Here is a 21,098-nt window from a genome sequence, read left to right on the forward strand (position 1 = left end):
TGTTGATATATTTGGCAGCCTTGCTAAATTCAGTTATAGAAGATTCATAAGATGACATGACACCATCGTGTCATCTGCCAATAGTGGTAGTTATATTTCCAGTTGTTCAGTTTTTTCCTTCCCCTGTTACACTGGCTAAGCCTTTCAGTAAAATGCTGAAAACAGATGTCCTTGACTTCTCTGAGAGAGGAAGCTTTCGGTATCCAACCATTAATTATGATATTTCCTATTCGGTTTCTAAAATGCCCTTATCACATTAAGGAAGTATGTTTCCTTTCATTCTGAGTTTAAGAAGGATTTCAAAAATCATTTAAAATAATTTTAAAATCATGAATGATTGTTAAATTGTTTTTATTTTCTTCCATCTATTAATATGATTGTTTTATTTTTCACCTTTATTCTGTTAATGTGTCAAATTATGTTGATTTTTCTGTTGAACCTCATTACATTCCTGGGATAAAACTTGACTTGGTCATGATGCCTTATTCTTTTTATGTACAGTTGGATTCAGTTTGAAATTCTTTATGCATTACAATGGTTAACACCTTAAATTGACCTTTTAAAATAGGCTACAACAGTGTTTTGAGTTTTTTGTTTTTTTTAATGTACTTTAAATTCTAGGGTACATGTGCAGCCCATGCAGGATTATTACATAGGTATACAAATGCCATGGTGGTTTACTGCATCCATCCCCCTGTCATCTATGTTAGGTATTTCTCCTAATATCCGTCCCCTATCCCCCCACACCCTGCTATCCCTCCCCTACCTCTCCCACTCCCTAACAGGCCCCAGTATGTGATGTTCCCCTCCCTGTGTCCATGTGTTCTCATTGTTCAACAACCACTTATGAGTGAGTACATTCAGTGTTCGGTTTTCTGTTCTTGTATCAGTTTGCTGAGAATGATGGTTTCCAGCTTCATCCATGTCCCTGCAAAGGACATGAACTCATCCTTTTTTATGGCTGCATAGTATTCCATGGTGTATATGTGCCACATTTTCTTTATCCAGTCTGTCATTGATGGGCATTTGGGTTGGTTCCAAGTCTTTGCTATTGTAAAGAGTGCCGCAGTGAACATACGTGTGCATGTGTCTTTATAATAGAATGGTTTATAATCCTTTGGGTATATACCCAGTAATGGGATTGCTGGGTCAAATGATATTTCTATTTCTAGATCCTTGAGGAATCACCACACTGTCTTGTACAATGATTGAACTAATTTACACTCCCATCAATAGTGTAAAAGCATTCCTCTTTCTCCACATCCTCTCCAGCATCTACAGATTTTTTAATGATTGTCATTCTAAGTGGTGTGAGATGGTATCTCAGTGTGGTTTTGATTTGCATTGCTCTAATGACCATGATGATGAGCATTTTTTCATATGTTTGTTGGCCACATAAATGTCTTCTTTTGAAAAGTGTCTGTTCATATCCTTTGCCCACTTTTTGATGAGGTTGGTTTTTTTCTTGTAAATTTAAGTTCTTTGTAGATTCTAGATGTTAGCTCTTTGTCAGATGGGTAGATTGCAAAATATTTTTCCCATCCTGTTGGCTGCCAGTTCACTCTAATGATAGTTTCTTTTGCTGTACAGAAGCTCTTAAATTTAATTAGATCCCGTTTGTCTATTTTGGCTTTTGTTGCCATTGCTTTTGGTGTTTTAGTCATGAAGTCCTTGCCTATGTCTATGTCCTGAATGGTATTGCCTAGGTTTTCTTCAAGGGTTTTTATGGTGTTAGGTCTTATGTTTAAATCTTTAATCCATCTGGAGTTAATTTTTGTATAAGGTGTAAGAAAGGGGTCCAATTTCAGCTTTCCGCACATGGCTAGCCAGTTTCCCAAACACCATTTATTAAATGGAATCCTTTCACCATTGCTTGTTTTGTCCGGTTTGTCAAAGATCAGATGGTTGAAGATTTGTGGCATTACTTCTGACACCTCTGTTCTGTTTCATTGGTCTATATCTCTGTTTTGGTACCAGTACCATGCTATTTTGATCACTGTAGCCTTGTAGTATAGATTGAAGTCAGGTAGTGTGATGACTCCAGCTTTATTCTTTTTGCTTAGGATTGTCTTGGCTATGCGGGCTCTTTTTTGGTTCCATATGAAGTTTAAGGTTGTTTTTTCCAGTTCTGTGAACAAGGTCAGTGGTAGCTTGATGGGGATAGCATTGAATCTGTAAATATCTTTGGACAGTATGGCCATTTTCACAATATTGATTCTTCCTAACCATGAGCATTGAATGTTTTTCCATCTGTTTGTGTCCTCTCTTATTTCCTTGAGCAGTGGTTTGTAGCTCTCCTTGAAGAGGTCCTTCACATCCTTCGTTAGTTGTATTCCTAGGTATTTTATTTCTTTGTAGCAATTGTGAATGTCAGTTCATTCATGACGTGGCCTGACGTGAGGTCCTGTTGGCTTTGCAAGTAAAGAATGGGTGGCATTGCTACCCAGATCACCTTTGGATCCATTGCTCTTGTTTATGTTGTCTCTTGATTTTTGGTCAGGGGAACTTCTCTTTGGGATTTCCTAGTATTTTAACATCTTAAATTTAACATATTAGGAATTTAACATGTTAAAATAAAGATACGACCCACTTCATGAATTGTTGTAAAGATTAAATGCATTATGTGTCACTCTTATAAATGATGTAATTGACGGATATTTAATTTAATGAAAATCCATTTACAATGCAGTGTTAATTGAAAAAGTAGGGTGAAGTATGATTTCATTTCTTCAAAATTATAGAGATGGCTGGGCGCAGTGGCTCATGCCTGTACTCCCAGCACTTTGGGAGGCCGAGGCAGGTGGATCGCCTGAGGTCAGGAGTTCATGACTAGCCTGACCAACATAGTGAAACCTCTCTCTACTAAAAACACAAAAAATTAGCTGGGCATGGTAGTGGGCACCTATAATCCCAGCTACTCAGGAGGCTGAGGCAGGAGAATCACTTGAACCCGGGAGGCAGAGGTTGCAGTGAGCCAAGATTGCACCATGGCACTCCAGCCTGTGCAATAAGAGTGAGACCCCGTCTCAAAAAAAAAAAAAAAAACATAGAGACACATATACGTGTATATGTGTGTATAATTGTACATATATGCATATGTACAAAATACTCACTTTCTGCTTTTTTTTTAAATAGTGTCTCTGTTGCCCAGGCGGGCTCTCACTGCAACCTCCGCCTCCCAGGTTCAAGTGATTCTTGTGCCTCAGCCTCTTGAGTAGTTGGGATTACAGGCATACACCACCATACTGAGCTGATTTTTTTTGTATTTTTAGCAGAGATGGGATTTCACCATGTTGGCCAGGCTAGTCTCAAACTCCTGGCCTCAAGTGATCTGCCCGCCTCGGCCTCTCAAAGTGCTGGGATTACAGGTGTGAGTCACTGAGCCTGGCCTCTGCTTGCTTTTCTGTAGTCCAGCTTTTCTATAATAAATTGTATCAAGAAAAATAAATCTGTAAGCTATTTTTAAGAGAAAGCAATCATGTTCATTACAGCATTGTGCAGAATAGTTACTAGTTGGAAACTACCTAAATTTCCACTAATGGGGTAATGGTATGTTATGGGGTATTTTGATTTCTACATTAAAATGTTAATTATTTGTTTTTTTACTTTTACATTGCTTGATATTTTTATTTTGTTTTAGGTAAATTTTGGAGTCGGAGTTTAAAACTAGCTTATACTCTACTTAATAAACTGACTAATAAGAATGAACCTCTACTTAAACCTGGAGACAGAGTAAGTATCTCGGATGTCACTTTGTTGGAATGAGCAAAAGCAGAGACTTAAATAATCTTGTTTCTTTTTTTTTTTTTTTTTTTGAGACGTAGTTTCGCTCTTATTACCCAGGCTGGAGTGCAATGGCACGATCTCAGCTCACTGCAACCTCCGCATCCTGGGTTCAAGCCATTTTCCTGCCTCCCGAGTAGCTGGGACTACAGTCTGCGCCACCATGCCCAGCTAATTTTTGTATTTTTAGTAGAGATGGGGTTTCACCCTGTTGACCAAGATGGTCTCAATCTCTTGACCCTCGTGATCCACCCGCCTCGGCCTCCCAAAGTGCTGGGATTATAGGCGTGAGCCACCGCACCCGGCCAAATAATCTGTTTCATTGAAATTAGTGTTCTGTCATTTGGTTAGAATTACAGCATTAATACAAGGGATTTAAAATCAGCAGTGAAGGCTGGGCGTGGTGGCTCTCACCTGTAATCCTAGCACTTTGGGAGGCCGAGGCTGAGCTTAGGAGTTTGAGACCATCCTGGGCAACATGGCAAAACCTGTCTCTATGAAAAATACAAAAAAATTAGCTGGGCATGGTGGTATGCACCTGCAATCCCAGCTACTCGGAAGGCTGAGACACAAGAATCTCTTGAACCCCGGAGGTGACAGAGTGATACTCTGTCTCAAAAAAAAAAATTCAGCAGTGAAGAATATTAAATATGGCAAAGTTTGTGATATAGAGTAAAGCAGTATTCTTTTTCTGTACTCATTGTCCTCTGTTTCTTCATCTTCTCTTCCGTTTGACTTCATATATATTGATATTAAAAATAATAGATTCTAGAGCTTAGATCTTATGAATTAAAAGCTAAAGGTCTGAAACCCTGCTGTGAAATTCTATATGCCTTTTATTTATCTCCTTCCCTATTCTATGTGTCCAGGTAGCCTCCTTGTACCTATCTGTCAAAATAGGGTGCTAGAGGCTTATTCTCTGGTGCTACACTGCCCTATATGGTTGGCATTAGCTATGTGGGGCTATTTAAATTAACCAAAATTAAATAGAATACAAAGTTTAGTTTCTTAGTTGCACAAGCCACATTTTAAGGGCTCGGTAAGAGTGTGGCTAGTATCTACTGTATTGATAGCTTGGAGAGAGAACATTTTCATTATCATAGTCCGTTTTTCTGGACAGTACTGCTGTAGGCAAGATGGACCAGACCTGAGGACCTCTGGTATACTATAGAGTCCAGGGTGGAAAACAAGAGAACATGAAAATGAGCATACCAGTGAGATCTCCTGGTGAGAAGGTCACCTGTGTGAGATCACCCAACATGGAAACTGCAGGTTAGCAAGCTGGCAGACAGTTCCAAGTAACTCTTTCAGTGCCGAACTTTTAAATATGAACTGTTAGCCAAGGACTTTTAAGAAGGAAATGCCAATATTAGAGAAAATACCAAAAGGGAAAGGAAGAAAGGGAGCGAGAAAGAGAGAGACAGGGAAAGGAAGGGAGGAAAGAGGAAACAAACTTGAGGGAAAGCTAGATATAGAAAACAGCATTTCTAAAAAGTGAATATTAATATTCCTGGAAACCTGAGATGAAGATGTTTCATAAATCAAGAAAAGGATGTCCGTAGGAAAGACTGAGAGACGGAAAGTAGAGTAAAATAGGACAAAAAGACTCAATCAACAAGACCCAACATCTGACTCATAACGAGTCCAGAAAGAGAAAGGAGAACAAAAAGTAGAACATTTTAAATGAAAATAGTCAGTCAGGACAGTATCCCAGACCTAGAGAGTGTAAATGTTCAAGGATGCACACGAAAACACATGCCCATGATGCTGCAGAATACCAGGGTACAGAAAAGAGGATTGGCAGGCACACTGGCTTTGGGATTTCTCATTGGTAAAACTGGAAGAGAGTGGAATGATGCTTCAGAAATTCAGAGGCAATATAATTTTTAACTTACAGTTCTATTCCCAGAGATTCAACAGATTTGAGAATGGTATAGCCTTTTCAGACATGCAGGACTCGGAAATATTTGGCTCACGAGCACTTTCTTGGCTAGCTCTTAGAAGACGTCCCTCAGCCATGTAAGCAAGTAGGTTTCAAGCAGGAGGACCACAGTAGATGCCCAGGATGATCACTGGCAGCAGGCCAAGGGGTGGCACCGTCAATATCAGGAGAACTGAGACCCCAGGATGGGGTGGAGTTGTCAGCAGCAGGGGACACTCATGGCTCCCCTGAGTGGGTGGTTATTTGGAAAATGATACTGGTGGGTATTTGACCCATCTGAGGGAGCACTTTAAAACAAATTAGTTAGAGAATACACAGGAAAGCAAAGAAAGTAGAAATGGTGGTGGCTGTTACCAGAAAAGAAAGGAAATGTGTACTTAGCTATAAAAATGTAAACAGTTTAAGAATGTTACTAAAAAAAAAAATGATACTTTATGATATATTGTGCTCATAGATGAGACTTTATGTTATGCTTTAGAATGAGTTTAGGAATTACTGATTTAATTTTCTTGAAAAAAATTAGAGTTTCACTCTTGTTACCCAGGCTGGAGTGCAATGGCGTGATCTCGGCTCACCGCAACCTCCACCTCCTGGGTTCAGACAATTCTCCTGCCTCAGCCTCCTGAGTAGCTGGGAACAGGCGCACGCCACCATGCCCAGCTAATTTTTGTGTTTTTAGTAGAGACAGGGTTTCACCATGTTGACCAGGATGGTCTCGATCTCTTGACCTCGTGATCCACCCGCCTCGGCCTCCCAAAGTGCTGGGATTATAGGCGTGAGCCACCGCACCCGGCCGAAAAAAATTCTTACAAGGATAAAGACTTTCAGATACTTTCTTGACTTGGAAGAGAATCTCTGTGGTTAGGTAAATAAAATCGACAAGGTCACAGTGATTGAGTTGAAGAAATTGGCAAATTCAGCCTCCTATAATGTTATACTTTGTAAAAGTGAACACAGCTTTTCATAACAAATTCTGTAAAAATATACTTTTCATCCCAAACATCTAGTCTCAAGGTTATAGGTTACAGTTCTGGATAACCACTATTAAAACCAAATTTTGAAGGAAAACCTTGCCCTTTTCAACAAACAACCTTGTTAGAAACTAAATTCCCAGACTTCAAGTACAGAATAAGTGTAGATACAGCTTACATTTTGTTTTACAAAGTGAAGGCTCTTACGGGTTGTTCATCACTGGGTGTTCTCAAGGTCCCTGAGTTAACAGTCTCTACTCAGTTAAATACTCTTTGGACTTGTCCCTTAATGGTTTCAAGCACAATTATTACAGTATTTGGGGCCAACAAAAATTTTATTTTGTAACTAGCTTTTAATTTAGCTAGATATTGTAAAAATTGGAAATTTGGATGATGGGGGAAGGGAAAGGGGGAGGAATGTGAGAGGGCTAACTTCATTTCTTTGTACTGTTGTAGGTGGCGCTCGTGTTTCCGAATAGTGACCCCGTGATGTTCATGGTTGCATTTTATGGGTGTCTCCTGGCAGAGCTGGTTCCTGTCCCCATAGAAGTGCCATTAACGAGAAAGGTGATAAACCCATGGCTGAGGTCCTGAACTTGAGTCTCGACACAACCAGTGGTATCTTGCAGAGTTTTCGCTGAGTGTGGGCAGGCAGCAAGCAGCTGTTTTGACAGAGGAGAGGAAGCTAGTAGTCAACAGGCTGGCCAAGACTCAAGAGAAATCAGGTGCTGTTTTTTGTTTTTTTGAAACAGAGTCTTGCTCTGTTGCCAGGCGCCAGGCTGGAGTGCAGTGGCGCGATCTCAGCTCATTGCAACCTCTGCCTGCTGGGTTCAAGCAATTCTCCTGCCTTAGCCTCCCGAGTAGCTGGGACTACAGGCGCTCACCACCACGCCCAGCTAATTTTTGTATTTTTAGTACAGATAGGGTTTCACCATGTTGGTCAGGATGGTCTCGATCTCTTGATCTCATGATCTGCCCACCTCAGCCTCTCAAAGTGTTGAGATTACAGGCATGAGCCACCACACCTGGCCCAGATGCTGTCTTATCTGACTTTCTTCTTGCTGATGAGAGAGGCACTGAGAATAGTTTTGCTGGTGATGCTCCCACACCACACTTTTATTAGGTGGAGCTGTTCTATCATCTGTGTGAATTTCCCAACAGAAATGATTGCCACTTTTGCCTTTAATGAATAGAATTATGATTCAATAAGATTTTATTAAACTTTTCCTCAAAACCATATGTTTATAGAAAATTATTATTTCTTAGGGATAAATATATCATTACAGTGAGATAGCTCACTTCTCAGAGGCAGTTTTAAATAAATAGGAAGGAAATTCTTGTGTTTCTTTTCATGACAGTGGGCAGTTTTGGTTGCTGATTTAGGTGGCTATAACATTTTAGATGTAAATATCAGTAATCTGTTTACTAAAAAAGTCATTTAGAAGTAGACAAGCATGTATTTTAGAGTTTTCTGTCATCCTGTCCCAGAATTCAGGCAGTTGTTAACATGAGCATTATTCACAAATAGTCGAGAATCCCAAAAGTAACACCTGCAAATAAAGCTGGTGTATTGCAAAGGATAATATATGTTGAGCAGGTATTTGAATGCAGTGATTCTTAGGAGTAAAACTAAAGATTTGTCAAGTTTATATGAAGGAAATGACAAAATTTTGCTGAGGAACACAGAAGACTTGGCTACAAGGAAACGTGTTTCTGTGTGGAAATAATTAATATTGTTAATGACCAGGCCTATCCAGGTTAATTTGTAAATTTCAAACATGATCCAATAGAAATTTCAATGCCATTAATTTCGGAGTTTATTAAAATGCTTCTAAATGTCATTTGTAAGAATAAACTTTGAGAAATTAGCCCATTATATTTTATATTTTACCACAAAAACAAACCAAAATTATCTTTTACATTTAAACATAGTTGTCACATTTTCATGAATGATTTCTATGAAAAGATCATATATATCAATCAATAATAGGACTGAATCGTTCTGCAAGTTTTATGAGGGATGAACGAAAAATCTATTCTCTGTGCATGACCTGGAGCACCGATGGTTTGGGGCTGGGGCTGCTCTGATCACCCCATGTCCACACTGTCACTCTGCTTTCTGCAGGATGCAGGCAGCCAGCAGGTTGGGTTTCTGCTGGGCAGCTGTGGGGTCTCCTTGGCTCTGACCACAGACGCTTGTCAGAAAGGCCTCCCCAAGGCACAGACGGGAGAGGTGGCAGCTTTCAAAGGTGAGGCCTGCCTAGGGAAGGGGAGTCAGTGTTCTGATTGTGGTCTGTGTTAAACTGTCTCCAGGCATGCTGCTCCAGAAATACAACGTGGCAGAGGTGGCTGAGTCTTCAGCAAAAGTGATTGCCTGTTCAGGGCCTTGTGAATCTCAGTTTTCATCTAGCTTAGTGTCTCGACCTGTACTGTCTTATATGGTAGCCACTGGCCGGATGCACCTTTTTAAATAAAATGAGACTAAAACTTGCACTCTTTAGTTGCAAGTGCTGCATGCTGCAGGCCAGTGTTGCATGTCGGAGGCACAGGCTTCCAGTGTGGGAAGCAGAAGCGTCTTTCACTGCTTGCTGTTCTGTCTCCTGTCTGTGTGTCCCAGGATGGCCTCCCCTTTCCTGGCTGGTGATTGATGGGAAGCATCTAGCCAAGCCCCCCAAGGACTGGTACCCTCTGGCCCAGGACACAGGGACTGGGACTGCCTACATTGAGGTAATGACCGTTCCTAACTCAGAGCATGTAAAAACATGCCGCACAGGCTTAAGTCTTGCTTTTCATAAGAATTTAAGTTCATAGACACACACACACATTTTTAAATTTTGGCCTAAGAGTTCTTGTTTTATCTCTGCCTCAGAAATCTGGAGTGTCATGTAGATCCTTGCTGAGATCCTTCCAGGTTTATCTCTTACCTAATTCTCTCCTAACTTGCCCCCTGGGGATGGAGACAGTTGTGATGGAGCCCATGTCGCAGCATTGCCCTTGGGTACCTTCCCAGGAGGAGCCATGAGTTCACCTGAAGCATCCCCTCAGCGGCCAGGGCTTGCCATGCACCTGGGCCTCATGGGATGATTAGCAGAGAGACACTGACCGGTTCTTCCTTTGAAGATTCTGTCAAGCTCCATTCTGTCTGTTGTCAGCTCTAGAAATACCATATAATGTTTTTTCCTTGAAATCTTTCAGTATAAAACCAGCAAAGAAGGCAGCACAGTGGGCGTCACTGTGCCCCACACATCCCTGCTGGCACAGTGCCGGGCTCTGACCCAGGCATGCGGGTACTCAGAAGGTAAGGGCTCTCCAGCCTCACACAAACACTTGACGTACCTAATCATGTGACTGTCGCTGCACCTGTCAAAACCACCCCTGGGTAATGCCTTTGCCCATTAATCCAGGTCATGCTAGGTAGGGAGATGCACCGTCTTTAGCATGCTTGTGGGTCTCTGTACTGGCCAAGAGGGCAGACAGCGTCGCTTATCAGAGTCCAGGCAACCCCAGGCAGGCTTGTTTTCAGTAAATGCACATGGATGTTGGTTTTGTGGAACATGAGACCTGTATCCCACTGATTCACTTATACATAGTACTGAGTTCACAGGCCAGCCCTGGGGGCTGGCTTACTTTGTGACATACTGAGGGTCAGGGCATTTTTCATTCAAAAAGAGGAAAACACTCTTATTTTTCTATTACTGTATCTGTGACTGTAGTTTTGACTTAAATTGTCATGCATGTAAATATGTAAGTAGAATATGGTTATAGATCTCTTGGTAAAGTATAGTTGGGACCTGATTTACTTCAAATGTCAGATACTTAGGGGAATATTTTAAAATTAATATTTTATTGATAAGTACTAATTGTATATATTTATGGGGTACACTCTGAAAAATAATTTTAAAAACTATAAAAATGGATGCATAGCAGTTTTCTTACATTGTAATACTGGAATTGAATAACACTAGAAAGTGGAATTGAACAGCATGTTTAAATATCTAAAATACAGGTGTTTAAGGCCAAGTGCGGTGGCTCACACCAGTAATCCCACCACTTCGGTAGGAGGAACACTTGAGGTCAAGAGTTTCAGACCAGCCTGGACAACATAATGAGACCCCATCTCTACAAAAAAAGAGATACATTTTAAATAAAATTTAAAAAAGACAGAAGTGTTACGAAGCAAGGGATAGGTTGAGGGCACGGCTAAAGCTTTTACTGGAGATTTGGAAAATGATTTTAGGTATTTTTAAAGGGCTTTATTAAATTCAAAAAATTAGATCTTTCAAATCAAGCCCCATGACTTTCTTTGTCTTCAGTCCAGAGCTAATCTTACGTATGTCACCTATAATTTGGGTTCTTTAGCCAGGTGTGGTGGTGTGTGCCTACAGTCCCAGCTACTCGGGAGGCTGAGGTAAGAAGACCGCTGAGCCCGGGAATTCTGGGCTGTAGTGCGCTATACCAACCAGGTATCTGCACTAATTTTGGCAGCAACATGGTGACCCTCTAGGAGTGGGGAACCATCAGCTTGCTAAGGTGGGGTGAACCGACCCAAGTTGGAAAGGGATCAGGACAAAACTTCCATGCCAATCAGTAGCGGGACTGTGCCTATGAATACCCACTGCACTGCAGCCTGGCAGCATGATAAGACCCCATCTCTAAAAATAATAGTAATAATTTGTGTTCTTTAGCCAACAGAGAAAGGATATTTATAGTACTCTTGTTCATGATGCAACAGCATTTCCTGACACACAAGTCAAACTTCTGTTCGCCTTTGGAGTGCTGTGGCCTTTGGCGAGAAGCCAGGTCTTCCCAGCCCCAGCCTCTGTCCTTTCTGCCTGTGAGGTACAAGCCAGGTCCTAGAGAAGACTTGGCCGGGAGCTCCCTAAAATGTGTTAGCTGCACGCCTCTGGATGAGAAAACGGGCAAAGGAAGAGTGACTTTCTGAAGGGTGATGTGAACCACCAGCTCTATGAGATAGAGGGGAGATGCTGGATCACGGCCTCTAGGTGTGAGAATTGAGGAGATCTGGTGGAGAGTTGAGAAGTAAGAATATCCCTGACGGTTTTTCATCCCCACCTCTTCATTCTAAAAATACCCACTCAAAACATCTGATGAAAAGATGTGGTGTGACCAGGTGTGGTGGCTTATGCCTGTAATCCCAGCACTTCGGGAGGCCGAGGTAGGCAGATCACCGAGGTAGAAGTTTGAGACCAGCCTGGACAACATGGTGAAATCTTGTCTCTACCAAAGATACAAAAATGAGCCGGGTGTGGTGGCACATGCCTGTAGTCACAGCTCTTTCGGAGGCTGAGACAGGAGAATTGTTTGAACCTGGGAGGCAGAGGTTGCAGTGAGCTGAGATCATGCCACCGCACTCCAGGCTGGGCGACAGAGCACGACTCTGTCTCAAAAAAAAAAAAAAAAAAAGAAAGAAAAGAAAAGCAAATCAAAGATGTGGTAACACTTTTTACAACTTCTTCAGTATATGATGTTCCTCTGCCTTCCAATTAGTGCTCAGCATGGTTCTCTGCATTAGTTGCATGGCCTTCTTCTCTTACATGTTTCCGGTAATTTGAATAGATAACCAGGATTATTATTAATTGGTTCATGGTATTTGGAAATGCTGTATGTGTTCCCTGAAACTTGTTGATGATGTACTCACCTCAGAATTTCTCTAGAAAATGCATAGGGTTTGTTGAGAGGGTTGATCAGTGGTTTAACCTTCTTTGTCCACTTTCAGCTGAAACATTAATAAATGTGCTGGATTTCAAAAGGGATGCTGGTCTGTGGCATGGAGTGTTAACAGTGAGTGTTGTTTGCTGATGACTAATTAATTGTTGGAACAAGGGATTGAGGTGAACCCGAGCCTCTGCCTGAAATGTTGGGAGAGTACGTTGGTTTTGTTTTGCTTTTTCTGGTGTGGCTCGGGCCTGCTTGCCCTGAGCATGTCTGCTCCCCAACAGAGCGTCATGAACAGGATGCACGTGGTCAGTGTCCCCTATGCACTGATGAAGGCCAACCCGCTCTCCTGGATCCAGAAAGTGTGCTACTATAAAGGTAATGGATATCCTGGTCACGGCACTCACCCTTCTTTAGGAAAGGCTCTTTGAACTGATCTTTGGTGATTAAGAAAAAGTAAAGCTGACATATAGAACTGCAGGTGTAGGCTGAGGAGCCGTGGGATGTCTTTCTGGGTCATACCCCTGCACAGGAGTATGGGAGTTTTCTCTGTCGGGCATGGCCTTCAGGGTTTCATGGGTGATGTAGTAAGATAGGGCCACTTGGTGGGGTAGGGGCCTCACTTCTCTCAGTGGTTGAGGTGCCTCCCGGGACCAAGTAGGAAGCCCCAGCATGGCCACACCTGCACAATCGGCAGTCTGTGTTCTGCCCTGTGGAGCTCAGTGGCACCTTTACCAGCCACTGAGGCACTGGATCACCTGGGACACCATGTTGCCTTGTTCTTCCTGCTGGGCTGTGCCCCTGTAGGCATGTCTCAGAGCAGCAGAGAGGGGCAGCTGTCTCTGTCTGTCCTACTTTATGGAGGGAAGCTGAAGCTTGGGTGGGGGTGGGGGTATTTGCTGGGTGCCACATGCTGGCCAGTGCAGGGCCCAGATTGAGGCCTGAGACCCTCTCTTCAGCTCCTGGGGTCCTCACACCTCTGGACCAGCCAGTACCAGGGGTTTGGGGAGGGACAACGTGAGATGAAGTGGGCAGATAGGAAAAGAGCAATATGGAGCTTCTAAGAAAAGCTGAATGTTGGAAATGGATCTGAGTTTTTGATGTCTAAATTGTACCCCAGAGTTGATTTTTGTGGAAGAAGTGTTGAGGGTTAGTTAGATTGCATGTGAGAGATGGCTGCAGAGAGCTTGTGACCTAGGAGCTAAGTGTTGAGTCTCTTTGTGTGTGTGCACCTCTGTGTGGGATGAAGTGCACGTGTGTGTAGGTGTGTGAGGGTGCCAGCCCTCCTGACGGAGGGATGTCTGTGCCATCCTCTCTCTGCAGCTCGGGCCGCACTGGTGAAGTCACGAGACATGCACTGGTCTCTCCTAGCTCAGCGAGGCCAGAGGGATGTCAGCCTCAGCTCACTGCGAATGCTGATTGTGGCAGATGGCGCCAACCCATGTGAGTGAGCCTGTGCGCCTGGGGCATAGCCCACACAGTGTCCCCTCCTGCAAACCGAAGTAGAATACACTGAGAAGCAAAACTGAGCCATTTACACATCGTTTCTATGACAGGGAACATCTTGGTGATTCGCTGGCTTATCTCGTGCATGTTTATTAGGCCACTAGATTTAAAAGCAATTTTAATACAGTTGATGAAAGGTACATGCCTTAATGAGAGTCATCTTTCTTAAGTAATTACCAGATCATGCTGTGGCCTAGGGGTTCCTGTTTCTCTTCGGCCTCATCCCAGCCTCCTGCCCTTTGTCCTGGTGCCCCCACCTCTCTGGTTTCTGGCTTAACTTCTCCCACCAGGACCCAACCATTCTTCCTTCTGGTTTGCCTGGGTGGCCCTCAGATCCTCCCAGGAGGGAGGAGCTCCCTGTGGCTGCTGCCTGAGCACCTAGGACTTCCTGTGTACTGTGGTCTGAGTGATAACTGCTTTTTCAGAGCTGCACACATGTGAGCTCTGGGGCCCAGGACTGTCCAGGATCGGACTCAGTACTTCCTCTGGGGAAGCCTCAGGTGATGCTGGTCACACAGGGGCTCCTGTTGCAGCACGCACCTGTTGACCAGGTACTGGGGCTTTTCTTGAGTGTTAGCCTGCATCCCTGTCTAGGCATTGGAGACTACCCTGGGTCAGAAGCTGTCGTTTTGTCTTATCCCCTCTCCAGTGTAGCCCAAGAGTTGGAATCCCTAGTATCCCCTATCTCTTGGGAGGGCAACCCACCTTTCAGCATGCCCGGAGCGCCTCATTCTCAGGTCTACACCTGAGACAGACAGGGTCTGCTTCTGGGTTCTGCAGTGCTGCTCAGGTCTCTTTGTCTCCGCCCCACGCCCACTGCCTCTCTGTGGTCCACATGGTGGAATCAGCGTACCCACCCCTCCAGTGCCTCCCCCCGTGGCACTCCCCAGTTGCTGCACCTGATCCTTGCAGTGCTGTGCGGCTTGTCAACCACTGTATGCAGCGCCTTCCTGTCCCTAGTGACGCCCTTTCTGCCCAAACCGTCCATGGCTGTCTGGTTTTCTTTAAAGACACCATCTCCCTTGAAGATGATGAAGTCTGAGGATGCCTGTGAAAGGGTCCCTTCCTTCTGCTGACGCAGCTCTGGGTCCCGATGGCTGCAGGCTATGCTGACTTGAGCTTGTACAGCCACCAGCCGTTGCCTGGTGTCCTCCCAAGAGCATGTGCTCCTGTGTCAGTGGCCAGCCATTACCCCTTTCCCTGCTGGCCCCCCAGTTAGTGCTGCCATTCCACCTTGTTGCTCCGTGCAGGGTCAATCTCCTCCTGTGACGCCTTCCTCAACGTCTTCCAGTCCAGAGGTCTGAGGCCAGAGGTCATCTGTCCTTGTGCCAGTTCTCCTGAGGCGCTCACTGTCGCCATCCGCAGGTAACCTCATTCCTTGCTTGTGTCTTGTGAGCCCTTGGTTGAGTCTTCCATGTACAATGGAGTTATTCTGGAGCTGTGCCTGTTAGGATCCAGGCCCATTTGTGCAGCAGCACCTTGGTGCCTGGTCTGCTGCATTTTACCAGCTTGGGTTTGCATGGGAAATTGGGTAGCAGCTTCCTGGGCTGTCTTCTGGATTCTTGACGAATGCCGACTTGTGATTTTCTTAAGTGCTTGCCAAATTAGAAAGGCCTTGTCATGTCTGTAGCCGTAGTAATCCTTACAGCCTAGGAACTCTTCCTTACTCGGAGGCAGGTGCCTGTCAGCCATGGAGTCTGTGAGAACCATTGACCCACCTGGAGAAGTGCCCAGCCTGGTGCTTAGCATCTAGCCACCCACCTCCTGGGAGGCCCATGCTGCCCACGTGACTGTTTTCCTCATGTCACCTCTCAGCCTGGAGGGCACGTTGGGCCTGCAGACTGTCCTGAGCATCCTTGTGTGTGGGTGCGGGGCTGCTGGCCTTTCCCGTGCTCCTCACCCCCGTCCCCTCTCACCCGCTCCGACCCCAGCTCCATCCTGAGGGTAGAATGCAGTGTTCACAGCTGAGGGTGTCTTAGCTTTAGTTGTGCTCTTGTATTACAGTCACATATTCATAAATTGTATGTGTTTCCGTTTATGCAAGGAACCCCAAGTTTCTAAAAGTAACCCTAACTTTTTAAACACTTAACATTAAAAAACACATTTGTCACTTACAAACTATAAATTATTCTTCATTCTTTTGTTCTATGGTGATTTGTTTTGCGCAACGGTTTAATTTTTTTCTTATTGGAGGAAACACTAACCTTTGTTGCTTAGTGTTCAGTTACTATTGTTGTATCACAGCCAACAACAACAGTCATTTTATGGTCTCTCAGGCTTTCTGTGGGCCAGGAGTTTGGGAAGGCCTCTGCCAGGTGCTTTTGGCTTGCAGGAGATGGTGGTTGAACAGGAGCCGTGAGGGGCTGAGACCATCTCAGGGCCCCCACCTGGCCCCTCAGAGTGGGCCGCTCTGGGCTTCCTTGCCCAGTGGCCTCCCTTGCCCAGTGGCCTCAACACAGTCATTCTGTTTGCCTGGCTTCCCAGGGCTCCAGGCGAGTGTCCCAGGACAAACGGATAGAAGCTGAATTGACATTTATGGCCTGCACTGGAAGTCACATAGCATCACTGCCACTATAGTCACAGGCCCTTCTCCCACTGAATGGCGTGTTGAGGTCACATTGCAGAGGGACATGTGGTGTGGAGACGTTGCAGCATCTTTAGAACATGCGTTTCTCACCAGTCTGTAACAGGGAGCAGTGGCTTTGGTGCAGAATCATCTGCGGGCAAGATGGGCTCACCTCCCTGGAATTTTATCCCCTCATCAGTTAACTCCATCGTGGTTTTGTTTTCTAGGCCACCTGATCTGGGAGGACCACCTCCAAGAAAAGCAGTCCTGTCGATGAATGGTCTAAGTTACGGTGTTATCAGAGTGGATACTGAAGAAAAGTTGTCAGTCCTTACTGTTCAGGACGTTGGTCAGGTGATGCCTGGAGGTAAGGGACTTAACCAGAGTGGGTCTTTGTCCGTGATGCATTGATGTAACAGAAAGGGTTATAAATGCTCCAGGCTTCGTTGTACTGCTCTAGAAGCAAGCATGCAAGTAAAACGTTTCTCAGGAATGTTTTTCAAGGTAAATTGGAATTTTAGTTTGTAAAATATTTGCTCAGTTTTTTCCCTCCCTTTGTGTTAAGTTTAAAGAAGAGCTAAAATACGAAAATGTGTATGTGGGCTGTGCAGCTCACTTACAGTTCTCTGATGTGTGGGGAGATGGTGATAAGAGCTCCCTGCATTCCAGTCACAGGTTTCATACTTCACATGTGTTGAAGCACTTAACCCCACAGCAACCATGTGAAGTGGGCAACTCTGAGGAATATGGTAATGTTTATGCATAACTTGACAATTAGGTTATCTAAGTAAGTTGAAGCAAGCATGTGTTATGGTTGAAGCCTCACGGAAGCTTCCCAGAAAATTCCTACGTGTCAGAAAGGCCTATATGATCTCTTCCACAGAAGTCGGCTCTGTGGGCCTGACTGTCATGTTGCATGTTAGAGGTTTTCCTTGCCAGCCTGAGACAGAACCTGGCCTGGGAGGCCCTGGTGACAGTCGAGTAGGGACACTGTCATGTGGTCTGAGGCTGCCCTGCTTGTAGCCACCCCACAGCTACTTCAGTTTTCCTGCCACAGGCTCTTTTGGGGTTCATGGGCAGCTGTCTTGGCCCCTTTTGGTGACTTCTAGAGGCAGGCCCCATCTCTCAGTGCAGCCTCCCCTTTTCCCACACGGCCTGACCACGATAGGGGTTGCAGGTACCGCGTGCTGCTCAGCGTTCTGGCCCTTGTGCCTGCAGCTCTGCCTTCTGCAGGTGGCTGTGCTGACAGGCTGTGGGTGCTGCTGGCAGCTCAGCCATCCCTAACCTGGAGCTCGGGGCCAGATGGTGCCTGATCCCTGTGTGTACACAGCCACTGGGTCCTCACTGAGTAAGACTGGAGCATTTCAGTGTTTCTAGCTCTACTTTTTATTCATACGAATGACATCATTTCTTCCCGTATTTCTACTTGGAAATGGAACTGTCAGTCTTGTACAGTGCTTGAACCTGTGGCCAAAACATTTTCACATACATCAATCATTGGGGTCTCACTTATTTATGTTATGGGGAAAATACAGGTAGCTGTTTAAACTTTCCTGGAAAATCATGTTGAGGTCATGATTCTGAATGAGTCCAAGGAACATCTGTAGTTGTGCGCATTTTATTTGTAAAATGTGGATTAGGACATGACATGTGTGTGTAGTGCTCTCTAGGTGTGTGCACAGCGCTCCCCTAGGCAGACCTCTGTTTCCCATGACAATCCACAGCCCCCTGGCTATGCCTCTTGTTGTGGGACTGAGTCACACAGTGAATCCGACGGGTGATTTGTCTTCAGCAGTTTTTCAGTCTGCCCTGTCTAAGCCTGCGGTGTTTGTGTTCACTACGGCGTCAAGGGTATATGTAGTGCTTTGTATCTTTTTGTGACCTTGCCCCATCTCTGCATGTGCCTGTGAGTGTTGTGTGGCACTGACGGCTGCCTGGATGGTTGCCTGAAGTGCAGAGAAGCACCACCTTCCACGTCAGCCAAGCACGGCTGCATTCTCTCTGCGGAGTCTTTTATGGTGATGGGGCTGTGGGAGGAGTCACGCTGAGGCCTGCGCCATCATCAGGCTCCGTGAAAATGTGCATATGTGCAGATTGGCCCCCAAAAGCAGAAAGAGCTGAGAAACTGAAGGAGGAGGCAGACAGATCCAGTTTGTCAGTAAAGGGCGATCTATTGGGGAACTTACCGATGGAATCATGGTCTTGAATGGCTGCAAGACAGGCAGATCTCTGCGCTGCAACCCCAGGGCCTATGTCTTGGGGAAAAACATCTATGCTCTGGAAGGAATGTACACATGGCTGAGGGAGTGCCCTGGGCCTCATAGCTTGTGGTGGTGTTATAGCAGCATCAAGGGTTGTTTTGCAAACAAGCCCATTCAAAAGTGGGCAAAGGATATGAACAGACACTTTACAAAAGAAGACATACATGAGGCCAACAAACATATGAAAAAATGCTCATCATCACTGGTCATTAGAGAGATGCAAATCAAAACCACATTGAGATACCATCTCACGCCAGTTAGAATGGCGATCATTAAAAAATCTGGAGACAACAAATGCTGGAGAGGATGTGGAGAAATAAGAACACTTTTACACTGTTGGTGGGAGTGTAAATTAGTTCAACCATTGTGGAAGACAGTGTGGCGATTCTTCAAGGACCTAGAAATAGAAATTTCATTTGACCCAGCAATCCCATTACTGGATATATATCCAAAGGACTATAAATCGTTCTACTATAAGGACACATGCACACGAATGTTCATTGCAGCACTGTTTACAATAGCAAAGACCTGGAATCAACCCAAATGCCCATCGATGATAGACTGGACAGGGAAATGTGGCACATATACACCATGGAATATTACGCAGCCATCAAAAACGATGAGTTCGTGTCCTTTGTAGGGACATGGATGAACCTGGAGACCGTCATTCTCAGCAAACTGACACAAGAACAGAAAATGAAATACCGCATGTTCTCATGCAGGCGGGTGTTGAACAATGAGAATACATGGACACAGGGAGGCGAGCACTACACACTGGGGTCTGTTGGGGGGAATAGGGGAGGGATAGCGGGGGGTGTGGAGTTGGGGAGAGAGAGCATGGGGAAAAATGCCAGATATAGGTGAAGGGGAGGAAGGCAGCAAATCACACTGCCACGTGTGTACCTATGCAACTATCTTGCATGTTCTTCACATGTACCCCAAAACCTAAAATGCAATAAAAAAAAAAGGGTTGTTTTGGAGGTTAGACAAAACTTAAGATGAATAGATGTTTCTCCATGAAGACATCTTAGAGGCACTCCCTGACTTAAGATTAGTCTAGAGTCACATGGCAGATCAGCATTTAAAATAAAGTTACTAGAAAGGGAGCAGGCATGGGGCAGAGTTCTGTCAGGCTCTGGAGCAGGAGCTGGTGTCCCAGGCAGGTGTGTGGTGGTGATAGTCAGGAGCCAGGGCCAGCAGCACCCCACATGGCCCCGAGAGGAAAATGGCATAGGAGGAGGCACAGGGTTTGTTTATCATACAGGACATGTTTTGTCAGCCGGGGCTTATTATATGAAGGATATGTTGTACTTTCTAGTCACCTTACAGTGGTTATAAAAATAAATATTACATATACAGTGTAAGACTTACAACTGGGTAGCATGTGTATCATAAAACTCCTTATAAGATGCTGTGTGTGTAACATCCTGTTTCCATTACTGCACAAACAGCAGCAAAGAGATCTTTGTGAATGATCCATTTAAACATGTGCTTTATTATTTTGAGTTTTTTTTTTCTCATTTTAGCTAATGTATGTGTTGTGAAGTTAGAAGGTACCCCTTATCTTTGTAAAACTGACGAAGTGGGAGAAATATGCGTCAATTCCAGTGCAACTGGCACAGCCTACTATGGATTGCTTGGAATCACGAAGAATGTGTTTGAGGTTTGTCCCTTTTCCTGACTTTCCTGATGAAGTTAAGTTCTGTGACCACTCACGGGGCCCCAGGTATGCAGGCTGCTGGGGATTGCAGTGATGTTGGGGATGGTCTCCCTCCACACAGGCCCTCCCAGGGCTGTTGGCACATGGCCTACACACCTCTGTGTGTCCTCCCAGAGTGAGCGTGGGGCCGGGACCAGGACCAGGCATGCTGTGGGAAGCTGGGAGTCAGTGTGCTTCCCACGGTCCTGCATGGGAGAAGGGCGTGCGGGTGCTGCCTGGTGGCCGATAGGAAGGCACTCACTCTGGCCCCAGGGAAACCAGCCCTCTGCCGCATTTGCATTGTTGCAATGTGAGTTGTTCAGGACAAGTCTGCTGAGGCCAGGGGAGGCCACGCACCCAGAGCAGAGGTAAAAGGATGCTTGTGTCCTGCCTCAGGAGGCCTGCCTAGGAGATGGAACAGCCAGGCCACAGAAACTGGGCCTATGCAGTACCAGCCTCTTTTTTCCCCTGCTTGGCAGGCGTGGCAGGCGTGGCAGGCGTGCACGTGGTTCTGAGTCTCCTGCCGCCCGCTGGGTCTTTTTGGCCAGTTGGTTGGTTGTCCACGGCCTGATTGTGCCCCTCTCCACTCTGTACAGACAGTTCCAGTCACCGCAGGAGGGTCACCCATCTTTGACAGGCCTTTCACCAGGACGGGCCTGCTGGGCTTCATTGGGCCTGTGAGTATGTCCTCCTA

General features: G+C 45.1%; 1 protein-coding gene across 20 annotated transcripts in view; it reads left to right on the forward strand.

Annotated features, from left to right (window-relative positions):
* DIP2A (DIP2 acetate--CoA ligase A) overlaps positions 1 to 21,098 on the forward strand; it is a 108,679-nt gene that overhangs the window by 63,963 nt on the left and 23,618 nt on the right. For 14 of the 20 annotated variants that reach the window (XR_013530634.1, XR_013530635.1, XR_008478353.2 and 11 more), the window contains 12 exons: positions 3,641 to 3,732; positions 7,153 to 7,263; positions 8,822 to 8,945; positions 9,314 to 9,423; positions 9,892 to 9,994; positions 12,434 to 12,498; positions 12,657 to 12,750; positions 13,696 to 13,815; positions 15,129 to 15,243; positions 16,672 to 16,811; positions 20,232 to 20,368; positions 21,001 to 21,081. Coding sequence is in view for 16 of the 20 variants with exons in the window: in XM_054249110.2 (XP_054105085.2) it covers positions 3,641 to 3,732; positions 7,153 to 7,263; positions 8,822 to 8,945; positions 9,314 to 9,423; positions 9,892 to 9,994; positions 12,434 to 12,498; positions 12,657 to 12,750; positions 13,696 to 13,815; positions 15,129 to 15,243; positions 16,672 to 16,811; positions 20,232 to 20,368; positions 21,001 to 21,081 (1,292 nt within the window). In the remaining 4 variants the exon portion in view is untranslated. The remainder of the gene's footprint in view (positions 1 to 3,640; positions 3,733 to 7,152; positions 7,264 to 8,821; positions 8,946 to 9,313; positions 9,424 to 9,891; positions 9,995 to 12,433; positions 12,499 to 12,656; positions 12,751 to 13,695; positions 13,816 to 15,128; positions 15,244 to 16,671; positions 16,812 to 20,231; positions 20,369 to 21,000; positions 21,082 to 21,098) is intronic. The other 6 variants (XM_035282919.3, XM_078358670.1, XM_078358669.1 and 3 more) reach the window with 1 other exon arrangement.

The sequence above is a fragment of the Callithrix jacchus genome, chromosome 21 (assembly GCF_049354715.1).
Source record: "Callithrix jacchus isolate 240 chromosome 21, calJac240_pri, whole genome shotgun sequence".
Taxonomy (NCBI): domain Eukaryota; kingdom Metazoa; phylum Chordata; class Mammalia; order Primates; family Cebidae; genus Callithrix; species Callithrix jacchus.